Source organism: Limulus polyphemus, unplaced genomic scaffold (assembly GCF_000517525.1).
Source record: "Limulus polyphemus unplaced genomic scaffold, Limulus_polyphemus-2.1.2 Scaffold37, whole genome shotgun sequence".
NCBI classification, from domain to species: domain Eukaryota; kingdom Metazoa; phylum Arthropoda; class Merostomata; order Xiphosura; family Limulidae; genus Limulus; species Limulus polyphemus.
In genome coordinates this window covers 1375177-1403091 of record NW_013665647.1, presented here as the reverse complement: position 1 = coordinate 1403091, position 27915 = coordinate 1375177, and the positions used below count along the sequence as shown (strand labels likewise).

Sequence of the window (27915 nt, the reverse complement as noted above, 5' to 3'; positions counted from 1 at the left end):
TTTAAGATGGTTACTGTACATTTGTGATATGCGTGTAAAAACATATATATGAAATGAATACACGATAGGTTCATATATTGAATTATGTTTTGTACAACTTATAGTTACCATGTAGTTCTACTTGTTTCACACAGTTCGTATAACGATAATAAACATGTGTTACTTGTTTAAATGCCACTAGCTGTAAATTTCAGGCAATGTAAATGTCTGCTACACAGTTCGTTAAAAACAACATTTCTGTAAAACTTATGCTCATCTTTTAGATCCCAAGACATAATAAAGATAGCCTTTCAGAGTAATGATGAAATATATGTCAGGAAACCATACTGTAGGAAGAAGAATAGTTAACTCTAGCGGTTTGGATCTTTTTTTTTAAATTTCATTGTACTTTTTGTGTGCTCACATTTTTATCATAACACGAAATAATATGTATAATAATTCCAAAAAAGTCCGGTGCAGTTACAACATAGAAATTTCAGAATTGAGGAAAACACAAGCACACAAAGAAACAAAAGAACAAAAACAAAGATAATTATTTGTTTCACAAAGACTTCATTTATTAACGACTATGGTTTCGCTAGTAAAGGCGTCATGTTAGTTAAAAAGCGAAGAATTTGTGAAATGTCTTTGTTTTGTTTTTTCCTCAATTCTGTATTTATGGAGTTTCCCCAAGTATCGACGGTTTGAAGTATCAATTATATATATATAGAAATTGGTTTATTTTATTGTTCAAGTTTAAATTATACCGATTTAGTGCAATCACTGACTTTGTTCCACATTTTGAATTATTTAAAAAAGTTAATTTTTATTACTCTTCGATATTATTCCTCTATTTCTCTTTTATCATTCGGTTGTCTTGCTTGAACTTTGGTATTATTGTGATTATTGTTTTATGTTATTGTTTAATCTGATATCATGTTTTTACTACAGGGTGGTGCAAAATTATCTTTCCCATTTTTAAATTTAATTATTAACTAACTGAGGAAATACAACCATGCAGTTTTCAACAACTTGTAACCAAACTCAACCATTTTACTGACATTTCAACAGACTTCTTCGTGTGCACCGTTAGTGGCTTTCACCACGTCTAACCGGTATTCGGTTTCAGTCCACGTTCACTGCAACATATCCACAGTTACAATGGCGATGGCTTCCGTTATCCTGGTCCTTAGCTCCGTGATGTTTGCTATAGGTGTGCGATACACGGTATCCTTAACAAATTCACAAACTTTTTTTCTTGTACTGGCGTCTATAATTATGCTGCACCACAGTTATTGACTTGGTCTCTGCAAGCCAAACGACGCATTAAGCCTTTTCGTCAATGGTTGTCATTTTACATGGTAACAGTACTGGAGTGAAAAACAACATGACAATATAAACTGTTTGGGTTGAGCTACAAGATGTTGAAAACTGCATGGTTATATCCCCTTAGTTATGTAATTATTAAAGTTTAAAATAGGAAAGCTAATTTTGGAACACCCTGTATAAATGTAGATTAATTTATCACTTTTATAGAAAACCCAGTGGAACAGCGGTATTTCTGCGGACTTACAAAGCTAAAAATCGGGTTTCGATACCCGTGGTGGGCAGAGCACAGATAGCCTATTATGTAGTTTTGTGCTTAACTACTAACAAACTAATTGTTCAGCATTTCTTTTTTACCTCTCTCTGGGTATCTTTATGTATTTCCAAAAATACCTTTACAAAGTAAAAGCAATCATGATGTTACTGTTAATTGACAACGTTTCCAATATATGTGCTTTACAAGCTTGAGAAGAGAGAAAAATCGTATTGACAAACAACTATCTGAAATATTTTTAAAATAACCGTAACTGTAAAATTATTAATACGGAATTCTCTTACCAGCATTGAAAACATCTTTTTCTTCAGTTCTTATTGCTCATTTTTTTCTTTATTTTTTTTCAAAGAAAAATAAACTTGTTCTGAACTACTGAGTTTTTCATCAAAAGAGGCAAGAGATACTGAAGTTAGATTTTAACCATGTGTAATATTTTCTAAATTTCTTTAGGGAAAACGCGCTCTTAGAGAACAATAACAACAAAGATATTTTTCATTAGATTTGGTGGACTTATATCCTGACAGATTACCTATCTTAGCTAGTGAAGGTGCCATTTTATTGCAGTATACGCTTTAGTTCTTAAGCAAAAACTCTTTCAAGGTTGATTTACTATGATTTATTAAAACTATATAATATAGTATTGTTTGCCTTTTCAATCTTGTATTCTCCTGCATCTAACAAAGACGCTTGTAACGAACGTATATTCAAAATAGTTTCTAAGTATATGAAACACAATAAACTTAAACATTTCTAACGGATAGCATGCTCTACTAAACAGCTACAATTTAATCGAAAGTATAGAGATTAGACATTTATTTTCAAATTATAATTTTCATTTTAATAAATAATTCAAATTCAAATATTAAAATACGTATTCATGCTCTCCTACATTTTTACAATATGGCAAAAGGAATTCGATTTCATACAAAAGTATGGATGTGGCATAAGTGATGCAACATATTGATTTTAAAAGGTAATGTTAGTGGCAATTTTATTTGTATTTCATACAGCAAAATGGATATTGGTTTTCTTGTGTTTTACGTTCATTTGTACCGTTAGTACACAGAATGAAATAATCTCAATATTTCATCATTCTGTTGGTTCCCTACTGACTTACACAACACTGACATACGACTTACAGCTGTAGTTGTATTGCTGTTTGATAATAATTTTCCCAAAATCGAAACCCGAGTGTGGGCCAACATGATTCATTATGGTTCTTTTGGTTTAAATGTCACAGGACAATGAAATAAAATATATTGCTAGATATATATATGTATACTTGTTATTGCTTGTCAATCCTTATCCCTGATGAATGCTCATAGTGTTTGGAATTATAGTATTCAACAGATCAGAATATGGGGTTTAATAGTTACTGAGGACTAACACTATTTCAATCATGTTCGTAATGCTTTTGAAATAAATTCTTTACATGCATAATTAAAAAAGAACAAAAGATTAGCTTTAATAACTCAAAGAGTTTCAAATATTTGATGTTTACAATGGACACAATTTAGACAGATGACAAGAAAAGCAATGATTCTCGACAAACAACTGAGCTAACGTGTCTTTACAAATTATTCTGGAACTAGAATCTTGTGAAAAACTTGTATCGTGATGCCCTTTCGATTTATGGCCAGTTGGTTAGAGCACTTAACTCGCAATCTGAGAATTCGAATCCCCGTCCCACCAAACATGCTCGCCTACACAGCCGTGGGGACGTTATAATGTTACGGTCAATCTCACTATTCGTTGGTAAAAGAGTAGCCCAAGAGTTGGCGGTGGGTGGTGATGACTAGCTGCCTTCCCTCTAGTCTTACACTGCTAAATTAGGGACGGCTAGCGCAGATAGCCCTCGTGTAGCTTTGCGCGAAATTCCAAAACAAACAAACAAAGCATTCGCTCCGCGCTTACAGGAGTGATAGCGTTATAAAGGTGACAGTCAATCCTGTTAATCGATTTCAAAATAACCGTGTAGAAGCGAGTATTGCTTTCTGGAAGCTTGGAGGGTTAATGTTTTTTTTAATTTAATACGGAATTGAACAAAATAATAAATGCAGAATTCTCATTTAGAGTTTTGTATCAAATTGGATGTTACTGAGTTACTTGACAAATGAGTATTTAAAACAGTGAAATAATTGAAAAAAGTCCAAAATATGCATTTAAATAAGTTTATTCCCCCGACTGTAAATGCATATACGTAAATAGTATGTAAAATCCCTTGCTTAGTATGAAGTGCATTTGATAAAATTGTTGTAATTGTTTTTATTGTTGGGAAACTTATTTTGAATTACTTCATATAAAGAAAAACGAAAAGTCTAATCCGCTTAATGAAAATGAATAGTTTAAATTTTTAGTTTCAAGTTCTAAAAGTTAGTTTGAATAATGTCTACTAATAGGCCTAAATTAACAGTAAACGCTAATGCATCAATTTCTCTTATTTGTTAATTTTCTTTGTTACATAGCTCTAATATCTATTAAAACTCAAACTCAGTATTACAAAAACTAAAATAAGAAACCAATTTACTATCTCATTAGTTAATCCGCTACTATAATAGATTCCTACGTCAGTAAATGAACAACTAATTAAGTTCATTAACAAATTTAGATTTTATGTTGCTGTAAAAGATCCTAAACTTTCAATAAGATTTTATTCATTAAACCACGTGAGTTGAAAACTCCCTGTGACAAAAACAATAATGCAAACATTTGAATATAAAAAAAAATAAAAATATTGCGCAGAATGTAAATTTTACCCAGAGAGTTTCACTTTCTTGACTCTATCCTGCCCTAGAAATTACAGTCTTATATAACCAAATCTCTGAGCTTATTGGAAAAAAAAATTATTTTCTCCTATATATATATATAAATATATTTATTCACTGGGAAGTACAGCTAATATTTCGCTTCTGTTAACAATACACTTTAGAATCAGGGTCGGTAAACTTTGATTTTGACGTCAACGCACTGTACAATGAAAAAGTAGCTGTCTAGACCAATTTATTTTTCTGTAAGTGAATTTTATTGTATATACCCACGTTGCAATTTGCCATAAAGAACTGAGCAGTCTTTAGCTAGCACCAAATTATGACCTTAAAATATTACAATACCGTTGCCGTACGCTCTCCATTATATTGAATTGCACTATACAAACCTTACAGGAAGTATCTTCATTATTTGACGTTTGAAGCGCTCTAGGAGGTTTCTATAACCCATACGTTATGATCTTTTTATAGCAAAAACGAACTGGGAGACGGATTATTGCAACACTAAATGCACAAAGTCATCTTTTTATTGCTACGTTGTAGACATCTCATGTTAAGAATTCATAAAAAAAAATACTGGTATTCCACAGCAATAGATCACTACATACTGTGAAAAAGGTTAATGACACTTCAAGAAAAAATAAAACAAAAAGTGATCATATTATGTTTTCGAGGAGATAACGGCAAAATAATGCTATATTGTTCGAGAAATGGAGTATTAAAACAATGTTTTTTTTTTAATAATGATATATTATTTCTAATTCTTAAAATAGATTATAATAACTTGCAAAATGCAGCTAATAGCTAATTCTTCAAATGTACATCAAAGTCATAAAAGACATTCTCAAACAAATGTTAGATTTGGGCTGAAATGCACGCTGATCGCCTATCAATTCTTATGATGACTTGTCATTATATTATTTATTTATTAGTTATATGTTTAATTAGAATAGGCCAAGGAATAACTATTTTGATAAGGATTTTAAAATTCTAAAAAAAATACAATAGATATTATCCTTCCTAAAATTTACTGCTGTTTTCAATACACGGTAAGAGTATTCAAAACAATTACATATGAGTATTTTTAACTAAAAATGGCTGGTTAAAAAATAAAACATGGGTATTTTTACATTATGTTCACTGCCTTCTAACGTCTAATACAGGTGGTGAAGCAATATAAATAAAACATGGGTATTTTTACATTATGTTCACTGCCTTCTAACGTCTAATACAGGTGGTGAAGCAATATAAATATATTCTTAGAACAAATAGGAAGAAGGCTAATAAGATATATGATAAAAATGTTAAGCTCCTTGGATTTGTAAAAATCTAATAAAAAGTGTGGAATAAATAACTACTTATACAGAGGAAGTGTCAATGACTTCGGTATAATAAAAAATAAAACAGTTAACGAAATTTTTTATTGGTTTGTGAATACTCTACAATCATAGGCTTTTATTGGATAGAATGGGGTCAGGTGTGGCCTAGTCATTAGCATGCTGGATTTAGGATTCGAAAGTCCAAGGTTCGAACTCGTGATAGACTGTTTAACTTTCTCCACGCTCTTAGCTATGAGCGCGTTACAAATTTGGCAGTCAAATCCATTTTCTGATTACGAGTAACCTTGTAAACAATGAGTGCTTCTGTATGATAGTTCTCTGTCTAGTCAGTAGTTCTGTATTAATATCAGCCGGTCTTGAATCTCGGGGTCTATTACCTGACCGTCAGTCCATGCATTTTATATAACGCTGTACATATTGAATATGCCTAATTCACAATAATAGGAAAAGGTCACTGATTACTGGTGTACTCTGAAACAGCTAAACCATTATAATTTAGTGAAGATGAACGTTATGTTGATATGATATAAAACTAATTCAAATGATGATAAAATGATTACTTCATCACAACATGGCTTTTTTTTAAAATGCTATCAATTATAACGGTTTTAGAAAAAACGAAAAACTTTTATCAATATTTCAACGAAACGATCTTTATCAAGACCTATGACGTCAGGAAAAACGACTAAAATCAGAAGAAAATTTAAAAACAGTATTAACGATTTATTCAGAAACAAAGTCTTAACTATGACTTTACTAGATTACAGTATCAGTGACGTATTTTAAAATATTATGAAACACTTGTTATAAGAGTGTATTACTGGCGATTCACTTAGCAAAGTGCTCACTCAATTGAGTTATTTCTCTGGAGTGTAATGTTAACATCAAAGTTTAGAATGAAACAGTTACGCCAGAGGGTGTCTTGTTCGTCTGTAGCATATTCTTTGAAGAGTAGAATAGAATAGAAGGTCACAGTGCTATAAATGATGTCAAAGATCATTCGGTGACTATACTGGTCACGGAAGGTGTAGTAAATCATTGTTGTCATTCAGAAGCAAATTCAAAACATTCTAAACCGGTGAATTGTTGCAGTAGTTTCTTGAGAGAAACCGTATCCATAATGAAGAAAATGTAGCATTCCGGAATGTAAGGAATTAGCAACAGTGTTCAGATACACTCTTACTTACTCACTCTTCTAAATTCAATCAAAGAACTCAACCACTGGTAACACGATAATATTTCTTACGTCGTTACATCACGTCTAACAGGTTTTATGTTTTAGAAAATAGAACAGGACCAAGTACCTAATGGCTTTTTTCCTTACATTTTTACTCTACCTACAGTACAAAGAAAAATTGGTTAAACACTGATCATCAGACCACGTCACGTGCGTCTAGTCATTTGTCTACTGCAGTTTCTAAAATAGTGTTTTTCTGTTTCTGTTTAAAATAAGAGTTTTTTGGACCAGTTATCGATTGCCATTCAACTCTGATATCAGACGTTTTCGAAGTTGAAGATCCAGTCAAAGAAACGGTTTTTGAAAATAGTGCACATGTTCGAATGGCACCATCTAAAACGTACAATGAAAGTCGAAGACATCACTGCTCTTCCCCATTTGTTTGACAAACTATCCATGAAATGACTACGTATCACATTTATGTGGCTTAAGCAATCATCAAACACATCACATCATCAGTGTAATATATATATATAAAGTAATGGAGGTTTATACAGAAGTATTTGCATGTTGGGCTTCTGTAACTTCAGCTTGTAATGGATAAAATATTCTTTCAACCGGACATAGTATGGACGATTAATTACAAAGGAGCTTTATGCTAAAACAAAGTTGTGTTTTATGTATTTACTCATTTTGGCATACAAACACTTGTGTAAACGTAATAAAATTTTACTTTCGAAAGATTTATGGCCTTGTTCTCTTTTTTTTAACCTGTGTCTTTCTTTGCCTTATGTGATTAATTTGTGCACGAGGAAGACTTTATTGTAATATTACACAGAAAATCAAATTCTACCTAAGAATTGTGAGTAGATTGACGTGTAATAAGGTGTAAAAAAATCAATCTTTTCTAATTATTGTCAGACTTGATTAAAGAAACAGTCATTCTCCTCTGAGAAAAAGATACAATAATGTTTCTAGTAAAACGGTCTTGACTTTTAACGTGCGTAATACAAACAACCAACGATGAAACTGAACTTTTGATAAAACACACTTTCTCTAAATATGGTTAAAGATAAAATGAACAAATTTTAGGTGTATTTCGATTCATATAACGTTTTGTCATATAAAAATTGTTAAGAAGTATGTTTGTATTGAATACGGGAGGAAGTATTTTAACTGATTTTATTTTGCATTAATTTGAAAAAGAAAAAATTGGCTGACATGTATTTCATGTACGAATATACTTTTTGTTTGTTTGTTTTGAATTTCGATCAAAGCTACACAAGGGCTATCTGCGTTAGGCTAGAGGGAAGACAGCTAGCTACAAAAGTACTATCAGTATGCTCCACATGGCTGGTAATCCAGATATTAAGTAGTTATTTACTTTGATCCTGGATAGTCATTGTTAACGTCGTTTTTGTTTGTGAAATATCTATTTTAAGCAGATTGTTAAAGTCTTCCAAGTTTTTAAATTTGTCGTTCTTCAAAAACTTTTAATGACGTTGAAGCACAAAGTTTGATAGACTTTTAATGTCTAATTTTATTTTTGTCGAAAGGGTAGATAAATTTTAATTTATAATACCCAAAAAAAGGCTTTAAGCCTTTCTTCAAGGTTTTATAACAGTTACTTAGGACACGAAGCAAAACATACATTATCTCTATGAAAATAACCTAATAATTCTATAATTTATCAGTAAACATTTGCGAACATGCACAAACATATTCTTAAATGCCCTTGTCAACAAAGAAATTCAATATGAGTGTAAAACTACTGTAAAACAGATGTTAGTACGATTATCGAAATGCATATTATTGAACAAAAATGCTCTGGCCACTGACACATACATTTTAGCGCTATAACCTTCAGACTATCTACTGAGTCACCAGTGGGTGAAGGGGGCAGAACATGAGTTAATGTGGCACTCGTAAAATAAAGATTAAAATGAGCATAATATGATAATGTATATTCTTATGTCTACGATACGCTGTTTAAAAAAACAACACAACAATTGGTTGAGTTTCACCTTTTCAATTTTGCTTAAATTCACGCTTGCTCTATAAATTAATTTACTCCAATACTTTTATACTGACAGTTCCAAATTTAAACTGAGAATCCCAATAGTTCCAAATTTAAACTAAGAATCCTGATAGTTCCAATTCTTCATGATATTGTTTACTTTTATTTCACATATTTGAAGTAAATATTAGTCAGTGTTGAACTGAAGTCTGGCCACCAGAAAAAGAAGTTTCATATTTGGAATGAAGATATTCAAAACTATCTCGTTAATTGGAGGAATAATTCCACAAAGCTATACTCTTCCTTTTATCCCCTTGTCGAATATCTGTCACGTTCTATTCGATAGAGATTTGGCGCAACTAAACCATATTCTATGTGAGATTTTGTCTCTGGCTTATTTCTTTGTCTATATGTATGAAAAACTTAGATAACTAGAATTCAGAACGTTATATACATACCTGTATATAGAGTAAAACAAGGATTCAGTATGCTGTATTTGAAATAAAAGTTTAGGGTACAAATTTATGTATCAACATAGTGTTATGTATGTGAGTTTTTACTTGTGATTACTAACAGGTTTTAAAGCTTTGTTTGTTATTTTCGTTTTTGTTTCATATGAGGAACCGTAAAACGAGTTTACAGAAAAGTATATAGGGAACTAAAGTAAAGACAATTTGGTAGTCAGTAAAGCAGTGGAAATTTCTAATTTCGGACTAATTTATTTAATTATCAATTGGGTAATTATATGTACATATTTTCTGTTGTTAAGATTAAAAGAAATGAAGCTATTACTGAACAGACTGTCTACAGAGTAAATTGTTTGGACTGTAGCAACTCTTTTGTATATGAGTTTGGGTGTAACATTTTCTAAAGGAATGAAACAAACGAGCAATCCCCATTCTATGGTTAGCATTATTCGATGGGCACGTGACCTATCTTTTTTAATTAAAAAGGTTGATGAAATATTAAAGTAGGTTGAATGAACACAAAATATAACAGTATAATTTAATAAATAAAAAGAAAACCTGCTATGAATATAATGAATGGTGTAAGTTTTATCCTTTTTTACGTGATGGTATTATTCTTTGATTTTTTACTGTTTAAACACACGATAATAACAATATATGACACTTGGTTTTAGGACTGCTAATCTGAGGATTTATTGTTCGAGTCCAATTGCCACAAAAATACGATCCACACTTCGAGGCCGAGGATGTACTATAAGAATATCTGTCAAATCCTTCTATTCAGTCAGACAAGTAGTCCACGAGTTGGCGGTTGGTGTTGTGCTATGAGCCTAAGTGCTGTTAGGTTTAAAATTCCAATTTTCTATCCCCTATAGTATTAAATAAACTACGGGAATTTATTATTAGTACGTAATGTGTATTCTGAATCATCCATGGTGTTCCTCTGGGCAAATTATAAACTTGGACTTCATATTAACGAAGTATGTTTTTGCATATTGGTGACTACAATACTACGTAGTTTTTTAAAGATGAGCTAGAGATTTAAAAGAATATGACTATTAGTTCATTTTATACAACCATTGTAGTTACTAAGGCTGAAAATAAAATTCGCCAATATATTTGTAATTATTCAGTTTAACTATTAAACTGCTTTTTTAAAATTCAGTTTTGGTAAATATTGTTTGTAAGTTGAAATTTAAATTAAAACATTAATTAGTTAATCTTGCACAGCGTTCATACTTCATGAAATAATGTTTTAAATACTATATCACTTATCCTTAGCAAAAATATAAAGTGAAAACAAATCACCCTTGTTTGTATATCAACTGTATATCGCAGACGTAGCCTAATAAGTATACGATTATCTCCTACATCTTTTCTATATACCTAACATCTTCATTCGAAGCGAATGTTTTAGAGGAATCGATAATATTGTAACTAGAGGTCGAAATATAATTGAAAAAAACTCAGATTAATTTCTGTGTTGTACTATATCAAGCACTGATACATATTTTTTGTTGTTGTTGTTTTTTCAGAGCACATGCGCTTTTGACGTTTTATTTCAATATTTCTAACTTTCTGAAATTGATATTAACGATTTAAAACCTTACAAGCTGATGTACCTGTCTTTTGTCCGGGCTATGAACTAATGTGGGGGTTAAATGCGTGAATGCTATGATAAATAACACCAAAATCCCAACTTTCACACAATTTATTTATAACATAACGTATTATTACCTCACCAAACTTTTCTATAAGCTATAAGAAATCAATATGTATATACTTAAAACGTGGTATACACCGTGTTATGGTCAGATGACTTTGTACGAAGAGGTAGCGAACAAACTAATAGCGGTAGGGGTGCTTTCTGTTCTCCGCTTTCAAGAAGTTTGTGTGCCCTCCCCTACACTGGTGTATATTGTGTTATAGAAAGGTTAATAAAAATTTTGTAAGAATGTTATGCCATCTATGAATCTAATCAACGTTAATTCACATCAAAGATAAAAAATGCTGAATAACAGCAATGATGGGGATAAAGGGGTGTGAACCATCCAATAACATGCCTCTGGTTCCAACTTATCATCCCATAAAGCTAGGTTGATATTGGCCTAGCGACCTAGGAGTAGTTAGATAACAGACAAACTGACAAATGCACAGATTGCTGTGCTTTATATATATAGAATATTTGGATTTAATATGAATATATCATAACCTTATACACTGGTAAAAAGATATTCTGACATACGTAAAACATAGTAATTGTACATTGTTTTGCCTTTCAAAATATCGTCTGATAGTGTATTACCCCAATGTATATCTGTACTCATCTCTTAACAGAGCATTTTTCAGTGGTATAGTATCTTATCAATGAAACTAAAACATATTTTTATGCAGAACTAAAACAAATTTCTCATACACTTTCTCATTGTATGATCACGAAAGCACATGCTTGGATTCATAAAATTATTTTAACAACCATAAATTCAGCTGAAGTCAATTCAACTCTCAGAGGAGTCTTCGTTTTCTTGATTAGCTACAGAAATCACGTATCGATTGTTTGTTAGGGGAGTAACTTTTGAGTTTCTAACACAGTTTACCCAATGGTGATTTCCGATAAGAACCAGAGATGTTGTGAGAAAAACAATTTGATATCCGGCTTAACTTTAACGTTGACGTATAGAAGCCGAAATATTAAGCAAGGACTTGCTTAGAATATTTACTCTTAAAGGGTTAGTAAAATGTTTAATTGTGAATTTCTGTTTGTCTATGTTTTACAATACGTGGAGTAGGTGATTCCATATTCTTTGCAATGGTAGTGTTGAGGTACTTGTAATATAAACCGCTTTGTATCGCTCAAAGTCTTCATATATTTTTATATCAAATAGATTGTTGTGGGTTTCTACACTACTATATTTGGTTAGTAGATTGAACAGTTCCAATACATTCTCCTCCTACTATGGTTACTGATGTTTTATTTAATTCTTGTTTGTTATAAACCTTTTTTCCATTTTATAAAAATATTACATTTTAAAAGTTTTTCACCAAAGTTACACGAAAATATTGTTGTTGTGTTTTTACTTTTCCGAATATGACAAACTAATGTCATATCAATATTTGAATCTTTGTTTGCCAGTTTAAGTATGTCAAATATTTGTAATATAACTTATATATATTATTTACGTAACTTAAGGCAAACAAAAAATTAAAAATGTATACAATATTTTAGAAAGATTGGTTAGTGTATAGTATATTTTTGAAATAAATGTTTTCCTTTATATGTATTGTATTGATTATGATATATTGCGTTTCACCAAATAATCAGGAATCGCAGATGCCAGTTACAATGTGACGGAACGTAAAGCAGAAGGAAAGGTTTTATTGATCTGTTCATGTTCGAATATGGTTGCAGTACTTAAGATCTTCCATTACGACAAATGAGAAATTCCCAGAGCTCAAGCTCTTCTTGTCTTGCATCACTAACTGCTATTGTTATATCTGATTGTATGGTTTATTCCAACGGCTATAGCGCGATACAACCTCAAGCCTAAATCTATACAAAAACCTCCTTGATATACCTTAGAATCAGGAAGAGAACAGTGAATACGTTAGTTCATGTGAAAAACGTGAATGACAATAGAGCTACTTCTTAATCATTGACATATATTGAAAAACTCTGATGTTATCAAGTTCATATCAAAGAATGCAGGTGGCCAAGAACTGAGGGAAACCTCAATTTCTTAGCCTTCAAGTTAATATCAAAAGGTTTTATTCACAAGTGAGTGCTTTTTGTGAACCAATATGAATTATTTTTATTGAGATAAATCTTCCCAGTTATTTGCTTTAAACTTTGAAACTTAATCATTAAAATCATTAATCTATATCTTCTCAAAAATAAATAACTGTTCTTGAGATGATATGGATTGATGATTTTAATACCAGGGTTATATTACCTGGAAATAAACAGTAAAAACTATTGTTTAGAACTAAAATAATCTAAATCTTTTTAAGAGATAATATCAAAATTTAATGGTACTGTTATTAGGAAAGAAAAAGGAAATTTATTTTATTTAAAAGTTTGTACATCATGTTTTTTTGGAATGCTTCAAACTCTTCAATTTTCAGTTTATATGCATACAATTTCATGTTTTCGTATCGCGTTTAGATACATTGGACTAAAACAGATTTTTTTGTTTTAAGACAGTACATACTGAAACAGTATGGCAGAAAAGTTTTTCCGAGGACAAAGGGCCGAGTGCAAGCTAGTGATTAGGGTGTTAGAAAATAGATCTGAGGTTACATGATTCGCGTTGCCACCTAAAATTTCGCGTCTCGCACTTTGATCCCTCGGTTCGTTATAAAAATGAATGTGAAATCCCAATATTTAGTTTGACAAGCGTAGTTTAAGAGTTAGGAGTTGTTGTTGTTGTCTAGTTATCTTCTTACTAGGCTATCAGTAATTATCAGGGCACTTACATTACCCGCCGTTAGAGGGAGCCACACACGTACAGACCTCGGGGGAGGAAAGGGATGGAAACAATGATGTCATCAGAGAGGGTGCGTTGTTAGGAACGCGTTGCTAAGCCGTCATGATAAGTAGACATGACAATGAATGTCAGAGACCATTATGTAATAGTTCCATGAAGTAGAATCAGATGGCGCTGGCATGATGCATTGATGCCACCAGGGAAGGTGCGTTGCTAGGCCGTCATGACATATAGACATGACGTCCATGAAATGGAAAAACACGTTTCAACATGGTTAAATTTAATTTAGTCGGTACAAAACATTAATTCATTATTTCTATATTTAATTACATTTACTGATCAATTATATGTAACTCATTCTGAAAAGAATACTTATTTAAATATTTTGTGATGAGTTAAAACTTACTGTTTCTCTACTTTGTCTATCCATATAACTTGATAAAGTAGTTAATTTACACATGTTACTTTATAGTTTTATCTTGCATGAGTTTTTCAAGGTTACTATACTTCCATATATGATTATGTCGTCAATGTCTAGATTTAATTATGTTAAAACCAATATTTTAGCTACAATCTTACTGTTTGTAGGATTTTAACAAATTTGTTGTTTCACTTTCACAAGTCAAAAAGACAATTATTATAGCATACATATTATCCATTATTTGAATGAGGCAGTAACAGTGGTCAACTTATGTTTTCGTTTTCATTTATTTGTATTACATGTATTTTACAAAGGTGGGCAATGTTACTGAGGATTGTATAGAGATTTCAATGCACATTTAATTGTGTGCATTTTGCAAAGATGTTTCTATACTTCTGTAGGACAGCATGCAGGTTTCAACATGTCTCCTCTCATTTTTCATTTACTTGTGTTACTAACAAAATTAACTCACTACTGGAAATTTTACCATGCCTAATGTTTCTATTATTATTGAACAAGAGAACCAATCATGTTTGTATGACTTAGTACACATTTCACATATACTGATTATAATTCCTGTATTTAAACATATTTATTACATCCTGAAAAGGACACGAAAATTCTTATTTCAACGAGACAACTATGATAACATACATATTATTTGAATGATGTAGTGTAAAACAATTATTATTCTAAAAAAGTACGCTTATTTAAATAGCATTCAATACTGTATAACTTGTTCTTTCACTTTTATGTCATTCATAACTTATCATCTCTAGTAATTCATTTTGCTACATCTAAAAATAATAAATGAATGACTTACTAGTAACTTTTCAGGCTTAGATACTGTTGTTTACTAAACGTCTCACACCTGTAAAAGGCTTAGGTAATTGAGCCAAAAGCTTGTGCATTAAAAACTAAAAAAACCCAATTAAAATAACGTGATGATAGTCTAAATAAATAACTCATTACAAAAAATGAATGACTTACTGTTTATCCATCCATTTTTTATCAAACGTTCACAAAACACTGAAACTGTCTAATGTTAAGACACTTTTATGAAATATCACACACATGTACAATCTGGACACTGACGTGAAGTTAGCTAAACTTTGACTGTTAGAAATTACAGAGGTCGTCACGTGGTCACACTCACACAGACAATCTTTCTACAAATGGAGTATGATGAGCTCATTGTCTCAACATGTCGTCAATGGCTAGTAAGAAGAGGCAGAAAACTTTTATTTTAATAAAAGTTAATTATGATACATTATTTCTATCTATGTATTATATTATATTCAATGTTGAAAATAAACTGTTAAAACTATACATACATTTAATGTTCATTTTACAAAACACTAAATGTGTATTAACGCATTTCAGTTAAATAAAATTTTTTGTATTCAGTTGGACTATGTTTCTGAAAATGTGATTATCAATGATAAAACATCGTTGCTATCTGTGTATTTACATTATACTTAATATTGAAAACAAATGCTTCAAACTCTATATAATCATATATTTTCTACATAAATTTAATGTTCACCATACTTTAACTTGAGTTTTTGCATGTCACTGAAATTTAAAAGTCAGTAAACATAGTTCTTTCATATTACATAATCACACAAAACACTAAATGTGTTTTCACGACATTCTATATCTTAACATTTGATGGGGGCATTTCAGTTAGCATACAATTATTGCACACTTTCTATTCAATACTGTGTCCGACACAGCAAACAGTCAGAAGTTCAAACAATTTCAATGGGAACAATTAAACTTATTAGGTAATCCATAACATTAATGAACTTGGTTTATAAATGATAGAGTGAAATTCTAGCATTTAAACCATTTTACAACAACAAAAAAACGTTTCGTATACTCTTATCAGTAAGATTAAACTGCGCCCAACATTGGTCAAAAATTCAGACAGGATCCAGTTAGAAAATATAGCATAAAATATTTTTCAAAATGAAAGTTACTTTGATTCAGTTCTACATTTAATATTTATGATACGTACTTAAATTTAAAAACTACATCAACTTTACAGACATGTGAAAGGTATGAGACATGATTTCATTATACAATACAACGATTTATGTTTTTGTTTGTTAGAAGTCATGCATAAAGCTACACAATGGGCTATCTGTGCTCTGCCCACCACAGGTATTGAAACCCGGTTTCTAGCGTTGTAAGTCCTCAAACATACCGCTGTGCCACTGGGGGGAACGAATATTGAACGTAAGTTATAATGAATAGACTATTTATGTATCGAATGGTAACAGTTCGTTGTTTCTAGGTAGTGTTCACAAACTCGTTCACAATTCAAACACATCAGTATACAAAAATAGTCTAATTTTTACTTAAATATTAAGAAGCTTCCAATCACATGTTATATTTGTTTTAGACTCAGAAAATGTAATTTTTCAAAACTGACAGTTTTTTCAAACAATGCTACAGTAACTTGTGTTATATTCTTCAGCTAAAAATCACCACAAAACGTAACTTTATATACACTGTACTATTTCATCTTATTAGTTTACCAAAGCATCAAATACATTTTTCATAAATGAACACTAGCAACAAAGCTTTGACAATCATAATAATAAAAGAACCTTTAGTTATAAATCAAGTGATTATTCTTGGACTATTTCAAAACAGATAGTTGTTCATGTGGATTTTGAAATTGTTATGGTAACATGAATTATCTTTCATTTACAATTTATAGATAGATCATCAAATATATATAAATCGTCAGTTAAAAATCAGTGTTTCGTGATTTTGTTATATGAAACTCACTTTTCACCATAGACTAATATACTGTCTTTAGTATATGTAAGTAAAATCTCAGATTCAAGTATCACACATATTGAAACATTTGTTAACAAAACTTCAAGATATACTAATATGCTAGTTACAAAAAATATCACTAAGTATAAAAGTCTTATTCCTTTTGTTACCCTGTCGAGAACGCTTTCACGCTCATTTTTTGGTAATTCTCAACAATATACGTCGTGGCTTAGCAACCAAACTGCCGTTTGATTTTTCTAAGGCCAACTATGGTGTTTATGTTGAATGCTCAATATTCATGTTGATTTGTTAGAAAGGTTTGTTTTATTCTTTATTTTTTGATAACTTCAGTGATATAACAGCAAAACTGTTTAATTCAGAAGTTTTATGATATTCAGTTGCAGCCAAAAGCAAAATAAAATTTACCAAGTAGTGTTTCAGCTAAGATTTATGATGCGTTTATGTATTATATTAGACTACAAATAAGCCTACTACTACTAACATTATAGATTCAGTGTTTAAAAAGTTTTAAGTGGTGAATAAGTGTAAATAAATGAATATTATTTGGATATTTTAACACATATATTATCTACTTGGCCTTAAAACATAAAGAAAAATAAACTTTTATTACTACCAAATATCTTTTATCCTCTGTACAGTCGAAAGTGTTAAAATTTATTTCGGAATGTCCGTACTATTGTTTCAACTTTCTGACCTAGAATACAGTGAAAAGACTCAGGAGTGCTATTTCAGTCTCTTTCAGAGTGCACACGTACTTTTGTTTACGATAACATTTCGTTTTTCTGCGTAGTGTTTATTAAAAATGTGGTGATTAGAGAATTACTTCGGGATTGATGAAGTATGTGAAGAATAGGTGAATTTTGGAGGTACAGACAAATTTGTTTTAGTTAAAATATATAATTTTCGTTAATTATTCAACAATGATGGGCTTTTATACTGACTTACAGCCCAGTGTAATGATACCTGTGGTATATACTTGTTCTAGCATGTTATTAGTCAAATAGAATAAATCACCGTAAACAAAATACAAGTGACATTCTCCAAAGTATTGTTTGTTTGGAATTAAGCACAAAGCTTCACAATGGGCTATCTGTGCGCTGCCCACCACGGGTATTGAAACCCGGTTTCTAGCGTTGTAAGTCCGCAGACATACCGCTGTGCCACTGGGGGGGGGGGGGCTCTCCAAACTAATCAATAATTCTTTATTTTAAAAAATATACAAAACATATCATGCACTTGAAATCCGTAACTAAATTGATTGCCCCATCATTGTGTTGAACATTAATCTTCTCCCAAACATTACCACTCCCCTACAGCTTAAAACTGATTTGTTTCACCATACCCTGATATGCTATCTTCAATATATATATAAGTAAAGACTTGTAAAGTATCACACATACTAAAACATTGGGGAATATTTAAATGGTCAATAATATGACTGCATAAATAAAACAAATCCCTATAAACAGAATAAATAGAACACTCACTAAAATAATTTTTTTATGGAGTTGATGATCACATGATAGTACATTTTGAAAATATTCCCCACAAGGTATAAACTCGTAACTCATGTCTGTTGATATGTTTGCCTATTATCTTTATTCAGGTATGTAATCCAGATCGAAGGAACTCTCTTAGGAAGTTACACACACATACGGGTAAAACACTGTGACTAATACTTTCACCTTTGTTCATTAGACACATGACCACTACTTGAGAAAAACAAGTAATGCGTTTGTTTCTGCAAAACTGACAGACAAACCAGAAATTCTATGTTGTATCTTTCTTATGATATAAGACAAGAACATACGTATCTTTTCTTTCACATTTTATAAACTCATCATGTTTACTGTCTATTCATTACAGAATAAACTTTGTAACCAAAACAAATTGTATGTCCACTATACATTAACTCTGACAATGAAGAACGCATTTTGTATTTTTTTCTGAACTTAACAGTCAGCAAAATAAACTTACACTTTGCATAACAATACAGAAAATTAGGGTTGGTTGTGCAATCGAATGAATGATATATTGAGTGACGTCATGAAGGTCATCCAGTTTTCCTGGAAATGTTTAGCTAGATATATATATATATATATATACGTATAAAACTGTGCTTAAGTGTTTAAGTAAAATAAAGTTGACACCTGGAGAGAGAATGAAAAATAAATGTTAAGTTTATCAATTTATACAAACAGGTATGGAAAATTATCTTAAATAAATAGTAAGTTTTAGGAAAGTTAGGGTTAACACAACATGAAAGAAATAAGCAAAGAATAAAAACATATTTTCCTGACAGAGATGAAACCAATGATCACTGATTCCAGAATCTAGATTAACTCCAAAAGGTTGAAAAGAGTTTAGATTAGCGATCCAATAAGCTTTTTTTATTTTTCTATCAGCTTTAGTTTTGAATCCTTTTCAGTACCGATGAGAGTAATATCGTCAATGGAATGACCTGACCGGGCTGATTAATTAAAGTGTTGAGCAACAGGGGGATTTTTTTCGGTGTAAATAGAAGATTTATGGTTGTTGAAACGTTCTCCTAAAGTTGTTTGTTTATGTCCTACATATTAGCGATTGCATTTGTTACACTGTATAAGGTAAATGCTGTTTTGTGTTCCACAAGTGAGTTCTTTGAATATTTCAAAGTTTCTTTGGTTGTGCTTGTCAGAAAATGAGTCAGTACTTTTTATGAACTTGCAGGTTTGACAACAAACTTTAGTACATGGACGACAAACATTTATTGGTGGGATGTAATTCATTTTTTGTGTGAACAAGGATATCTTTTAGAGTTCTGCTTTTTCAAAAGGAGACAACGGGAAGTTCAGGAAATATATGTTCGGTTGTAGGAGATGAAAATGTATCTTCAGAATTCGTGAAACGTTTCTGAGTTTAAAGTGATAGGCAATAATAATAAGAATTATATTTGAAACTTTAGTATTCTTCTGTTTTAAGATGTTTTTCTACTGATTGTTTTAACATTTTCGATCTGTCTGTTGATTTCGGTATCTTTATATCCTCTTGTAACATGGTTTGTTTTAGATCCTTGATGTGTTTCCTGTAGTCTGTTTCATCTGAGTATATTTTCTTTATTCTATGAGCTTGACTGTAGGGAATGTTCCGTTTAGTATGAGTGGGGTGACAGCTTTTATAGTGAAGGTATTATGGTCTGTCTGTAGGTTTTTGTACAAGTTGTTGTGTAAAATTCCGTACTTTAAAAAGACAGTGACATCAAGAAAGTTAATTTGGGTAGGTGAGTAATCAAAGATAAACTTGATTGTTTTGTGAAAGGAGTTTGCGTATGAGATAATTTTTTTAAGTGATTTAAGACCGGCTGTCCAAATGAAAAATATGTCACCTACGTACCGTTTCTATGTATGAAGTTTTACAGGGTTTAATTTTAAAAGCTAGTTTTCAATATGACCCATAAAAATGTTAGCATAATTGGGAGCCATTTTGATACCCACTGCAGTACAGTTATCCTGAAAGTATTGTTCATTATTTAATTTGAAGTTGTCAGAGTTAAAACCAGGCTGGCAAGATCAGTTACTGTTTGAGATTTTGATTGGCTAGAAAGGTTTAACGCGGACTTTAGAGTTTGTAGTCCTTCATAATGTGGAATGTTGGTGTAAAGGGAAGAAACATCCATTGTGCAAAAATGATTGTTAGGCGGTAACTGTCTGTTAGTATTAATATCTTCTATGATGTTAAGAAAGTGAGTAATAGCCTTTATGTAAGAAGGGAGGATACAGGGAATACATTTTATGTGTTGGTCAACCAAAGCGGACAGCTTTTCAGTAGCAATGTTTATGTTATAAATTATGGGTCTGCCAGGATTGTTTGGTTTGTGTATTTTGGGTAAGAGATAAAATTTACCAGGAAAAGTTTGTCTGGGTATCAAATACTGAAAAGTATTTTTGTTAATTTTGTTGTTTTAGAGATGTTAAGTTTATCAGCTATGGTCTTAATAAACTGAGTTGTAGGATCATGTGAGAATCTTTTTGTAGAAATTAGTGTCCTCTGGTTCCTGGTTGATTTCCGTGATACAGTGATCTTTGTTAAGAATAACAATAGCTCCACCCTTGTCTGCTGGCCTTATTATGATATTGTTGTTTAATTTAAGATTGTTTAAAACAGTACTTTCATTTTGGTTAATATTATTAAGACATTGCTTGGAAGATTTTAAGGTCTGTATTGTATCAGTTTTTACTACTTTAATATAACTCTCTAAATGTGGTTCTCTGTTTGGTGGAGATGTCCATATAGACTTTTCTTTAAAGTTCAGTGTATGTTGATTTTCAGTAGAGTGGGGTTTGTTGTGAAAAACTTCTCGAAGTCTCTGTTTCCTGGAGAATTCATGCAGTTCAGAAAGACTTTGGGCTCATTAATATAGCTGTTGTTTGGGCAGAAGTTGAGACCTTTACTAAGAAGACTGAGTTCTGCTTCAGCAAGAGTTATATCTGAAAGATTAACAATGTTAGAGATAGGTGGTAAATGTTCATCGTTATCTGTACCTTTTATGAGGTCACTGTTGTTTTCAACAGATTTGTTAGTGTGAGAATGTGTATTAGAGGATGAAGTGTTTTTAAAAGTATTTTTAGGCTGTTAATTGTGAGATAAAGGAATTTTTATAGATTCTGGAGATTGTTTGATGCTATGGTTGTTTTTTTGTGATAAAAAAGAGGGTTCGAAAGAGTGTTGCTAGAAGCACTTTTTGAATTGGTATTATTAGTAGGAAGCTGATTTTTGTTATTCTATTGAAAAAGGAATGTATCAGTTCTCTTTGTGAATTTTTGTAGTTCTTTTTCTTACATCGAAGGGTTGTACAGGTGGTAATAGTGGGAAATTTCTTTATCTAGAATATCGACAGAATGTTTTAGTGATATTCATGAGATATAAGGAGGTGTTTTACAGGATCTGTTGCCACTTGTTGCAGAAGTTCTAATCACGTGCTCCTATTGTGAATACATGATTTAATGCGAGAGATTGAGGTATGTTTCGGTATTTTATGTTATGCACTAGCGACTTGACATGTTGACAATGTTTCGTGTATTTCTCAGTGAGTTTCTAAGTTTTTGAAATAGTTGTTTTCTGCTGTAGTTGAGTGGTTCGCCGTTTGGTTCACGTTGAGTGTTAACGTCGTACGTATGAGGACGTCGTTGTAATCGTGAGATAGAGAGTGGGGAAGCTTAAGGGAAAGAAGAGGGGGTAGCTGTCTTTTTCAGAGCTTGTATTACACATTGACAAAGTATAAACAGTGCATTGCAGGTTATTGTGAGAGTTGATGCTAACAGATGAAGGACTATTGTGTTCTAATGAAGGTAATTCTACAAGAGACTGATCGACTGGCAAAGATTGTTGTGTGGCACATGCATTGCTTACACTAATATTGATTTGGTGTGGTTTTGGAGATAAGGAAATGGAAGTATTTGTGGGTAAACAAGAACGAACAACAGAAGCATAAGAAGAATTTATGTTGCGATTTGTTGAATGTGATGTTTTGGGGGAAGTGTGATTTGTGTTTAGTCCTCTAGCAGAACCTAAAGACGAATTTGGAAGAATTGAGTGATAGAGGTATTATTGCATGGGACGTTGGTAGCTTCTGAGATAGGGAGAAATGTAGAATTTGAACAGGAAGGAGTAGAAGAACTATTAGAAGTATAAATAGGAGATGATTGGGGTAACTTAGAAGAGGAAGACAAGAGTGGGAGAACGAAAACTGAGGCCAGGGTGAAAATACAAAAAAAGTTAAGGTGAAGACCATCTGTACCCCTTCCCTCTATCCTCGTGGTCTGCACGTATGTGGCGCCCACTAACAGTGTGTCTTGCAAGTGTCCAAATAACTACTTCTATCACTTCAAAAGTTAGAGCAGAAAGGCCTCGTGTTTATATAAAATTCAAGAAACAAACAAAAATCCAAAGATAAAAATATTACACAGTCAACTGACCTTCGCAGTAATCAGAGATTCGCGGATTTTGTGTGTGGAAGAACAGGTGAAAGGATTTGTTGTAGGTAAGATTAAAGACTCGTTGTGAAGTTGAAGCAAATATAAAAGCTTTATTTTTCTTTCAGGATAAAAGCTGAAGTCAGAACTATTGCACTGATAAATATAAAATTAAGAATAATATTAATGAATAAAACTGTTTTGAATATCATACAAGGAAAACAAACATGACTTCGTAATAAACTGAAAACTAAGTGATTGACTGAATGAAGAAGGTTCATACATCATCACATCGGAGAAGACTCAAATAACAAAGAAAAGACTCAAAGGAGGTTTCTTGTAAGATGGAAACGAATCTGATGAAAACCACTCTTACTTTACACATTCGTTCTGCAGTTTACAATAATAAAATTGGAGCTTAAGAATTATGAAATAACTCTGCTCCATGTGAGAGTTGTAGAGAAATTCTACATACATAAAACAATTCAACTATCCGACTAAACAGTAGATAGCTTCACTAACCGAATCACACTACAAAAATAAACACCCAAGGTTGAACTGACATATGGCATTGTCCGAATTTAGCATGTTTCGAATTAGAACTCCATATATGTACTTATACCACAAGCCCCCCCCCCCCTTTAGTGGCACAGACGTATCACTGACAGACTTACAACGTTAAAAATCGGGTTTTGATGACCGTAGTGGGCAGAGCACAGACAGCCCATTGTGTAGCTGTATGCTTAATTACAAACAAACAAACAAAGCTACCACGATAATTAGGTTAAAGCTTATTACAAAAATAATAATTAGTTTCCGAATTACTTTTTGAGGATCATTTACCGTCATTATCTTCGCTTTAAAAAGCGATACAATTTTCCTCCTTCGTAGTTTGTTATACACAGCTTTACCTATATATATATATGTATGTATAAATAACATTTAAATAAAGAAAAACAAGCCCAAACAAAAATTAAATTATAGATGCTGCATAAATTAAAAGGATCCTCAGGCTACTGGCTAGATTGTAGGATATACTATATACCCTCCTATACCCAGGGCACATTTTATATCGCACATAATAGCCTATATCCTGGGAATCGTTTTAATTTACGCGGTGTCTTTAATTTAAATTTTTGTTGATTTAAATGTCATTTATCACATGTTTGGATTTACTGTTTTTAACGTAGTCCTTCCTTTTGATTTTATTTTGCTTGGCTGTTTAAGTATTAATTTTCTATATATATATATATATATTTATATATTTTACAGATAGCAATTTTGTGTTGGGAAATGCACAAGTTCCTTCAGCTTATCCGATTGTGTACTGCTCTGATGGATTCTGTGAACTGACTGGTTTCTCTAGGGCCCAGATCATGCAGAAAAGCTGTGCTTGCATTTTCTTGTTCGGTCCTGAGACAACTAATGAAGACAAAGAACAAATTGAATGGGCGCTGAGTAACAAAACGGAGCTGAAACTGGAAGTGGTGTTCTATAAGAGAAATGGTGGGGTTCTCTTCTTATTTAAATTATTGTATTATTTTTCTTATTTATAATGAACTACCAATAACTATAAAAAAAAACTAGAATGTATCCGAGTTTTATGCAAACTTTAATGTTCGCCGGTGTTTTAGCTTTGAGCTTGAGGGCTTATAATATTCAATGTTTGTACTGTCGGTGGACACAGCCCTTTGATTTTTTTTTTTTAAAGCAAATAAACAAATTAATAATCTAACGTTTTGGTAGTTAGTTCTACATAACCGCCTAGAAATAAAAACACATTTTTTTTCGTTTTAAGTAAAGCTAGTAAATTGCTACTGATGTTTCCAGCTTAAATTTCATTATCTGATTGTGTATTTGAATTTCATCAAACAATTATAGAATAAGACAATATTTCTTATATTTTCGAAAATTTCTAAGCTAACATTTTCATGTTACTTAATCTTTTAATTCGATTGCTTGAATGGTTAAAACATTATTTTATGCAATAACCGAATAAAACGTATATGTCTCTAATCTGACATTTTTCATTTTGTCTCGAAATGTTTCTGTAGGCAGTCCTTTCTGGTGTCTTTTGGACATTGTTCCCATTAAAAACGAGAAGCACGAAGTGGTTTTATTTCTTGCTTCTCATAAGGATATTACGAAGACCAAGATAGCTGAAATGGAAATGAAGGACACGTACGACAGTGGTAAGTTAGGCTAGAGTGCTAATTGTATTTTCTTGACATTTTATGTAGGCTCGGTCGTGTTTTAAATTTTGTTGTTTTTATCAATCAATAGCTTTTGCAACTCAAGCAGATTACAAGTTTTCACTACAAGCGATTGTTAACGTCAGGGATTAGCCGTCACTAAATCAAGTAATGAAGCATCATAATAATTTATTTAACTTAAAATACACACACACACACACATCACAAAGGACATTCCTCTAGATATTTATTTTTAAAAAATGTTTTAATTTTTTGGTCCATACTTAACTAATCAATAATAAAAATTCACACGTAAAAATATTTAATTGAAAATAGTTTTGTTTTTTTTTGGGGGGGGGGTAGTTTTAATTATCTTTTAATAACTTGATGATTGAAAAGGTCATTTTTGTAAACAGGAGATACGATCTATGGTTATAAAAAGATGAACATTTTCTTCGATATAATATTTGTCCATTAAGGGTTAATCAGGCGCAAGAACGCTTTATTTAACCCAATGCTCACTTAATTAGCTTTTATCGATACGAAAACGTTCATCTATTAAGCTTCCTTTCGACATAAGCTCTTTTTATTTAATCCCCCCACTCCCAGTGGCACAGCGGTATGTCTGCGGACTTACAACGCTTGAAATTGGGTTTCGATACTCGTGGTAGGCAGAGCACGGATAGCCGTGGCTTTGTGCTTAACTTCAAACCTAACCTTATTTAATTTTATGCTCTTCTATTAAGATTTCACTAGGCACTACCATTTTGTTTAGTTTAATGTTCAACCATTTTGGTTTCAAAAGATTGAAAAACATTTCATTTGGTCTATCGTCAGTTTATTAAGGTTTCTTGAGATATGAGAACATCTTATTAAACTTAATGTTCATAGAAGAACGTTCATTTAAAAACTTTTTATTTGTATTATGTTAAATTGCAGATAGATTCAATGTCTTTTATGAGAAACAAGCCAAGCCAAATTATGTCTGAAAATTTTCCATGACATAAGAAAAACGTTTATATGATATATATAACAATGAGTTTCGAAATTGAGGGTTGTTTTGCAAGGTTGCTTGAAACTTTCAACACCTACGACGCAGGAATTAACTTCCCTTGACATTTATAAAACTCGTGTTTATGTCGTATAACTTATTATTTAGTAGTTAAACTCATCAGCAAAGTTTACATAACTTCAAGAAAGTCCTTTGCGGGTGGTGACGGGGGAGTAAGTAGTGAGGATGGGTTTGAGCTTCAGTCATTAGACGGTTTTGTTTATTTATTTTTGTTACCTCTCTTTGCATAATTTGTCTTACACTTGTTTCTTATATAGAAGATGCCAACGGTAACCTCGACCCTGAGGGATGCTTACCCACTAACAACTACCAACGTCGTAGAAGTCGTGCTGTGCTTTACCAATTATCTGGCCATTACCGTCAAGACAAGATGAAATCCAAGCTCAAGTTGAACAATGTAATTTTAGGTTCTATTCTACCAGAACACTCTTTAACTTAAAGTCAACGAGTTCATTGACATAGAACACTGCAAATTCAAGTTTTTTAAACCAATCTGCTGTCTGTACAACCATCCAAAAATTCAGGTGGATAGCATAGCAATAGAAAATTGTTTTTGTTGACATTTAAACATGAACATTTTGGAGAAAAGTTGGTTTGTAAAATTTTTTGGTCACTGACCAGCCTTGTAATAAAGTTTTATAGATATTTATTTACATTTACGTTTACCTTTATATTTCTCTTTATCGTCTTCAAATAATTTGTTACATGAGTTTCTAGAAAAAAATGGAACCTGTTTTCTACTTCGCAGTTACGAAGCTGTTATTTGTTAAACATGTGACCAACCATTCTCTGTTTATCAACGTATCTATATGAAAGACCCGTATATCTATCTGGTTGTATTATTTTTCGTCAATCTATAACCTCTCTACATATCTTTCTGGTTATATTTCTTCTTGGTTACATATAGATGTTCACTAAGTTGTATCTTTCCTTATGCCTCGTTCTGTGCACTTAGCTGTCTTTCTTCTGCTGTTTAAGCCTCCGTGTTTAGCATAATGTGTGAATGCCCATCTTCGGACTCCTATCTAATTTCATTATTCCAAATGTTTGACTCGAAATATGAACAACAATTAAAAGTATATGCGCTAACCAGTATATTTTATTTGTATATGAATATAATTAACAAACATTTTCTCTTAGTAAAATAAATTGAAAATTAACGAAGTTACGTTTAAAAATTTCTTTAATTGCATCTAAGCGCATAGATCTACACTGCAGTTAGAAATTCAATTATTTTGGTAAAATAAAAACTTAAACTTAACTTTTCTAATGGAATATTGGGTTATGAGAATTGTTGAAGACATTTAGTATTTTATAAACATTAAAAATACCTTATCCAAACGATAAAAGAATGTCATCATATTTTAAATTAGGTGAAAATTGCATTATATTTCACCAAACTTGATACCTGAAATATAAAAATAGGCTTAATGCAAGTATTTGAAGCTCGACAAATTTTATGTTAATGTTTCTAAATTTGAAGGCCATAGTTTCATTGAGAACGGGTTACATTACACAGGATATCCTATGTAACATATTTACAAAGTGTATAAACATTAGTGATATAGAATATTTACTACAAACTCATGAGTATATTTCTGATTCTTATGTTTCTCTGATATAATCGACCACAACTGTA

The 27915-nt window shown here is 31.7% G+C and overlaps 1 protein-coding gene across 1 annotated transcript in view; it reads left to right on the top strand.

The window, feature by feature from the left end:
* The window catches only part of LOC106461216 (potassium voltage-gated channel subfamily H member 8-like), a 132571-nt gene that overhangs the window by 48021 nt on the left and 56635 nt on the right, over positions 1–27915 (top strand). The window contains exons 3-5 of the mRNA XM_022388329.1: positions 24285–24518; positions 25067–25204; positions 26534–26673. Coding sequence (XP_022244037.1) covers positions 24285–24518; positions 25067–25204; positions 26534–26673 — 512 coding nt within the window. The remainder of the gene's footprint in view (positions 1–24284; positions 24519–25066; positions 25205–26533; positions 26674–27915) is intronic.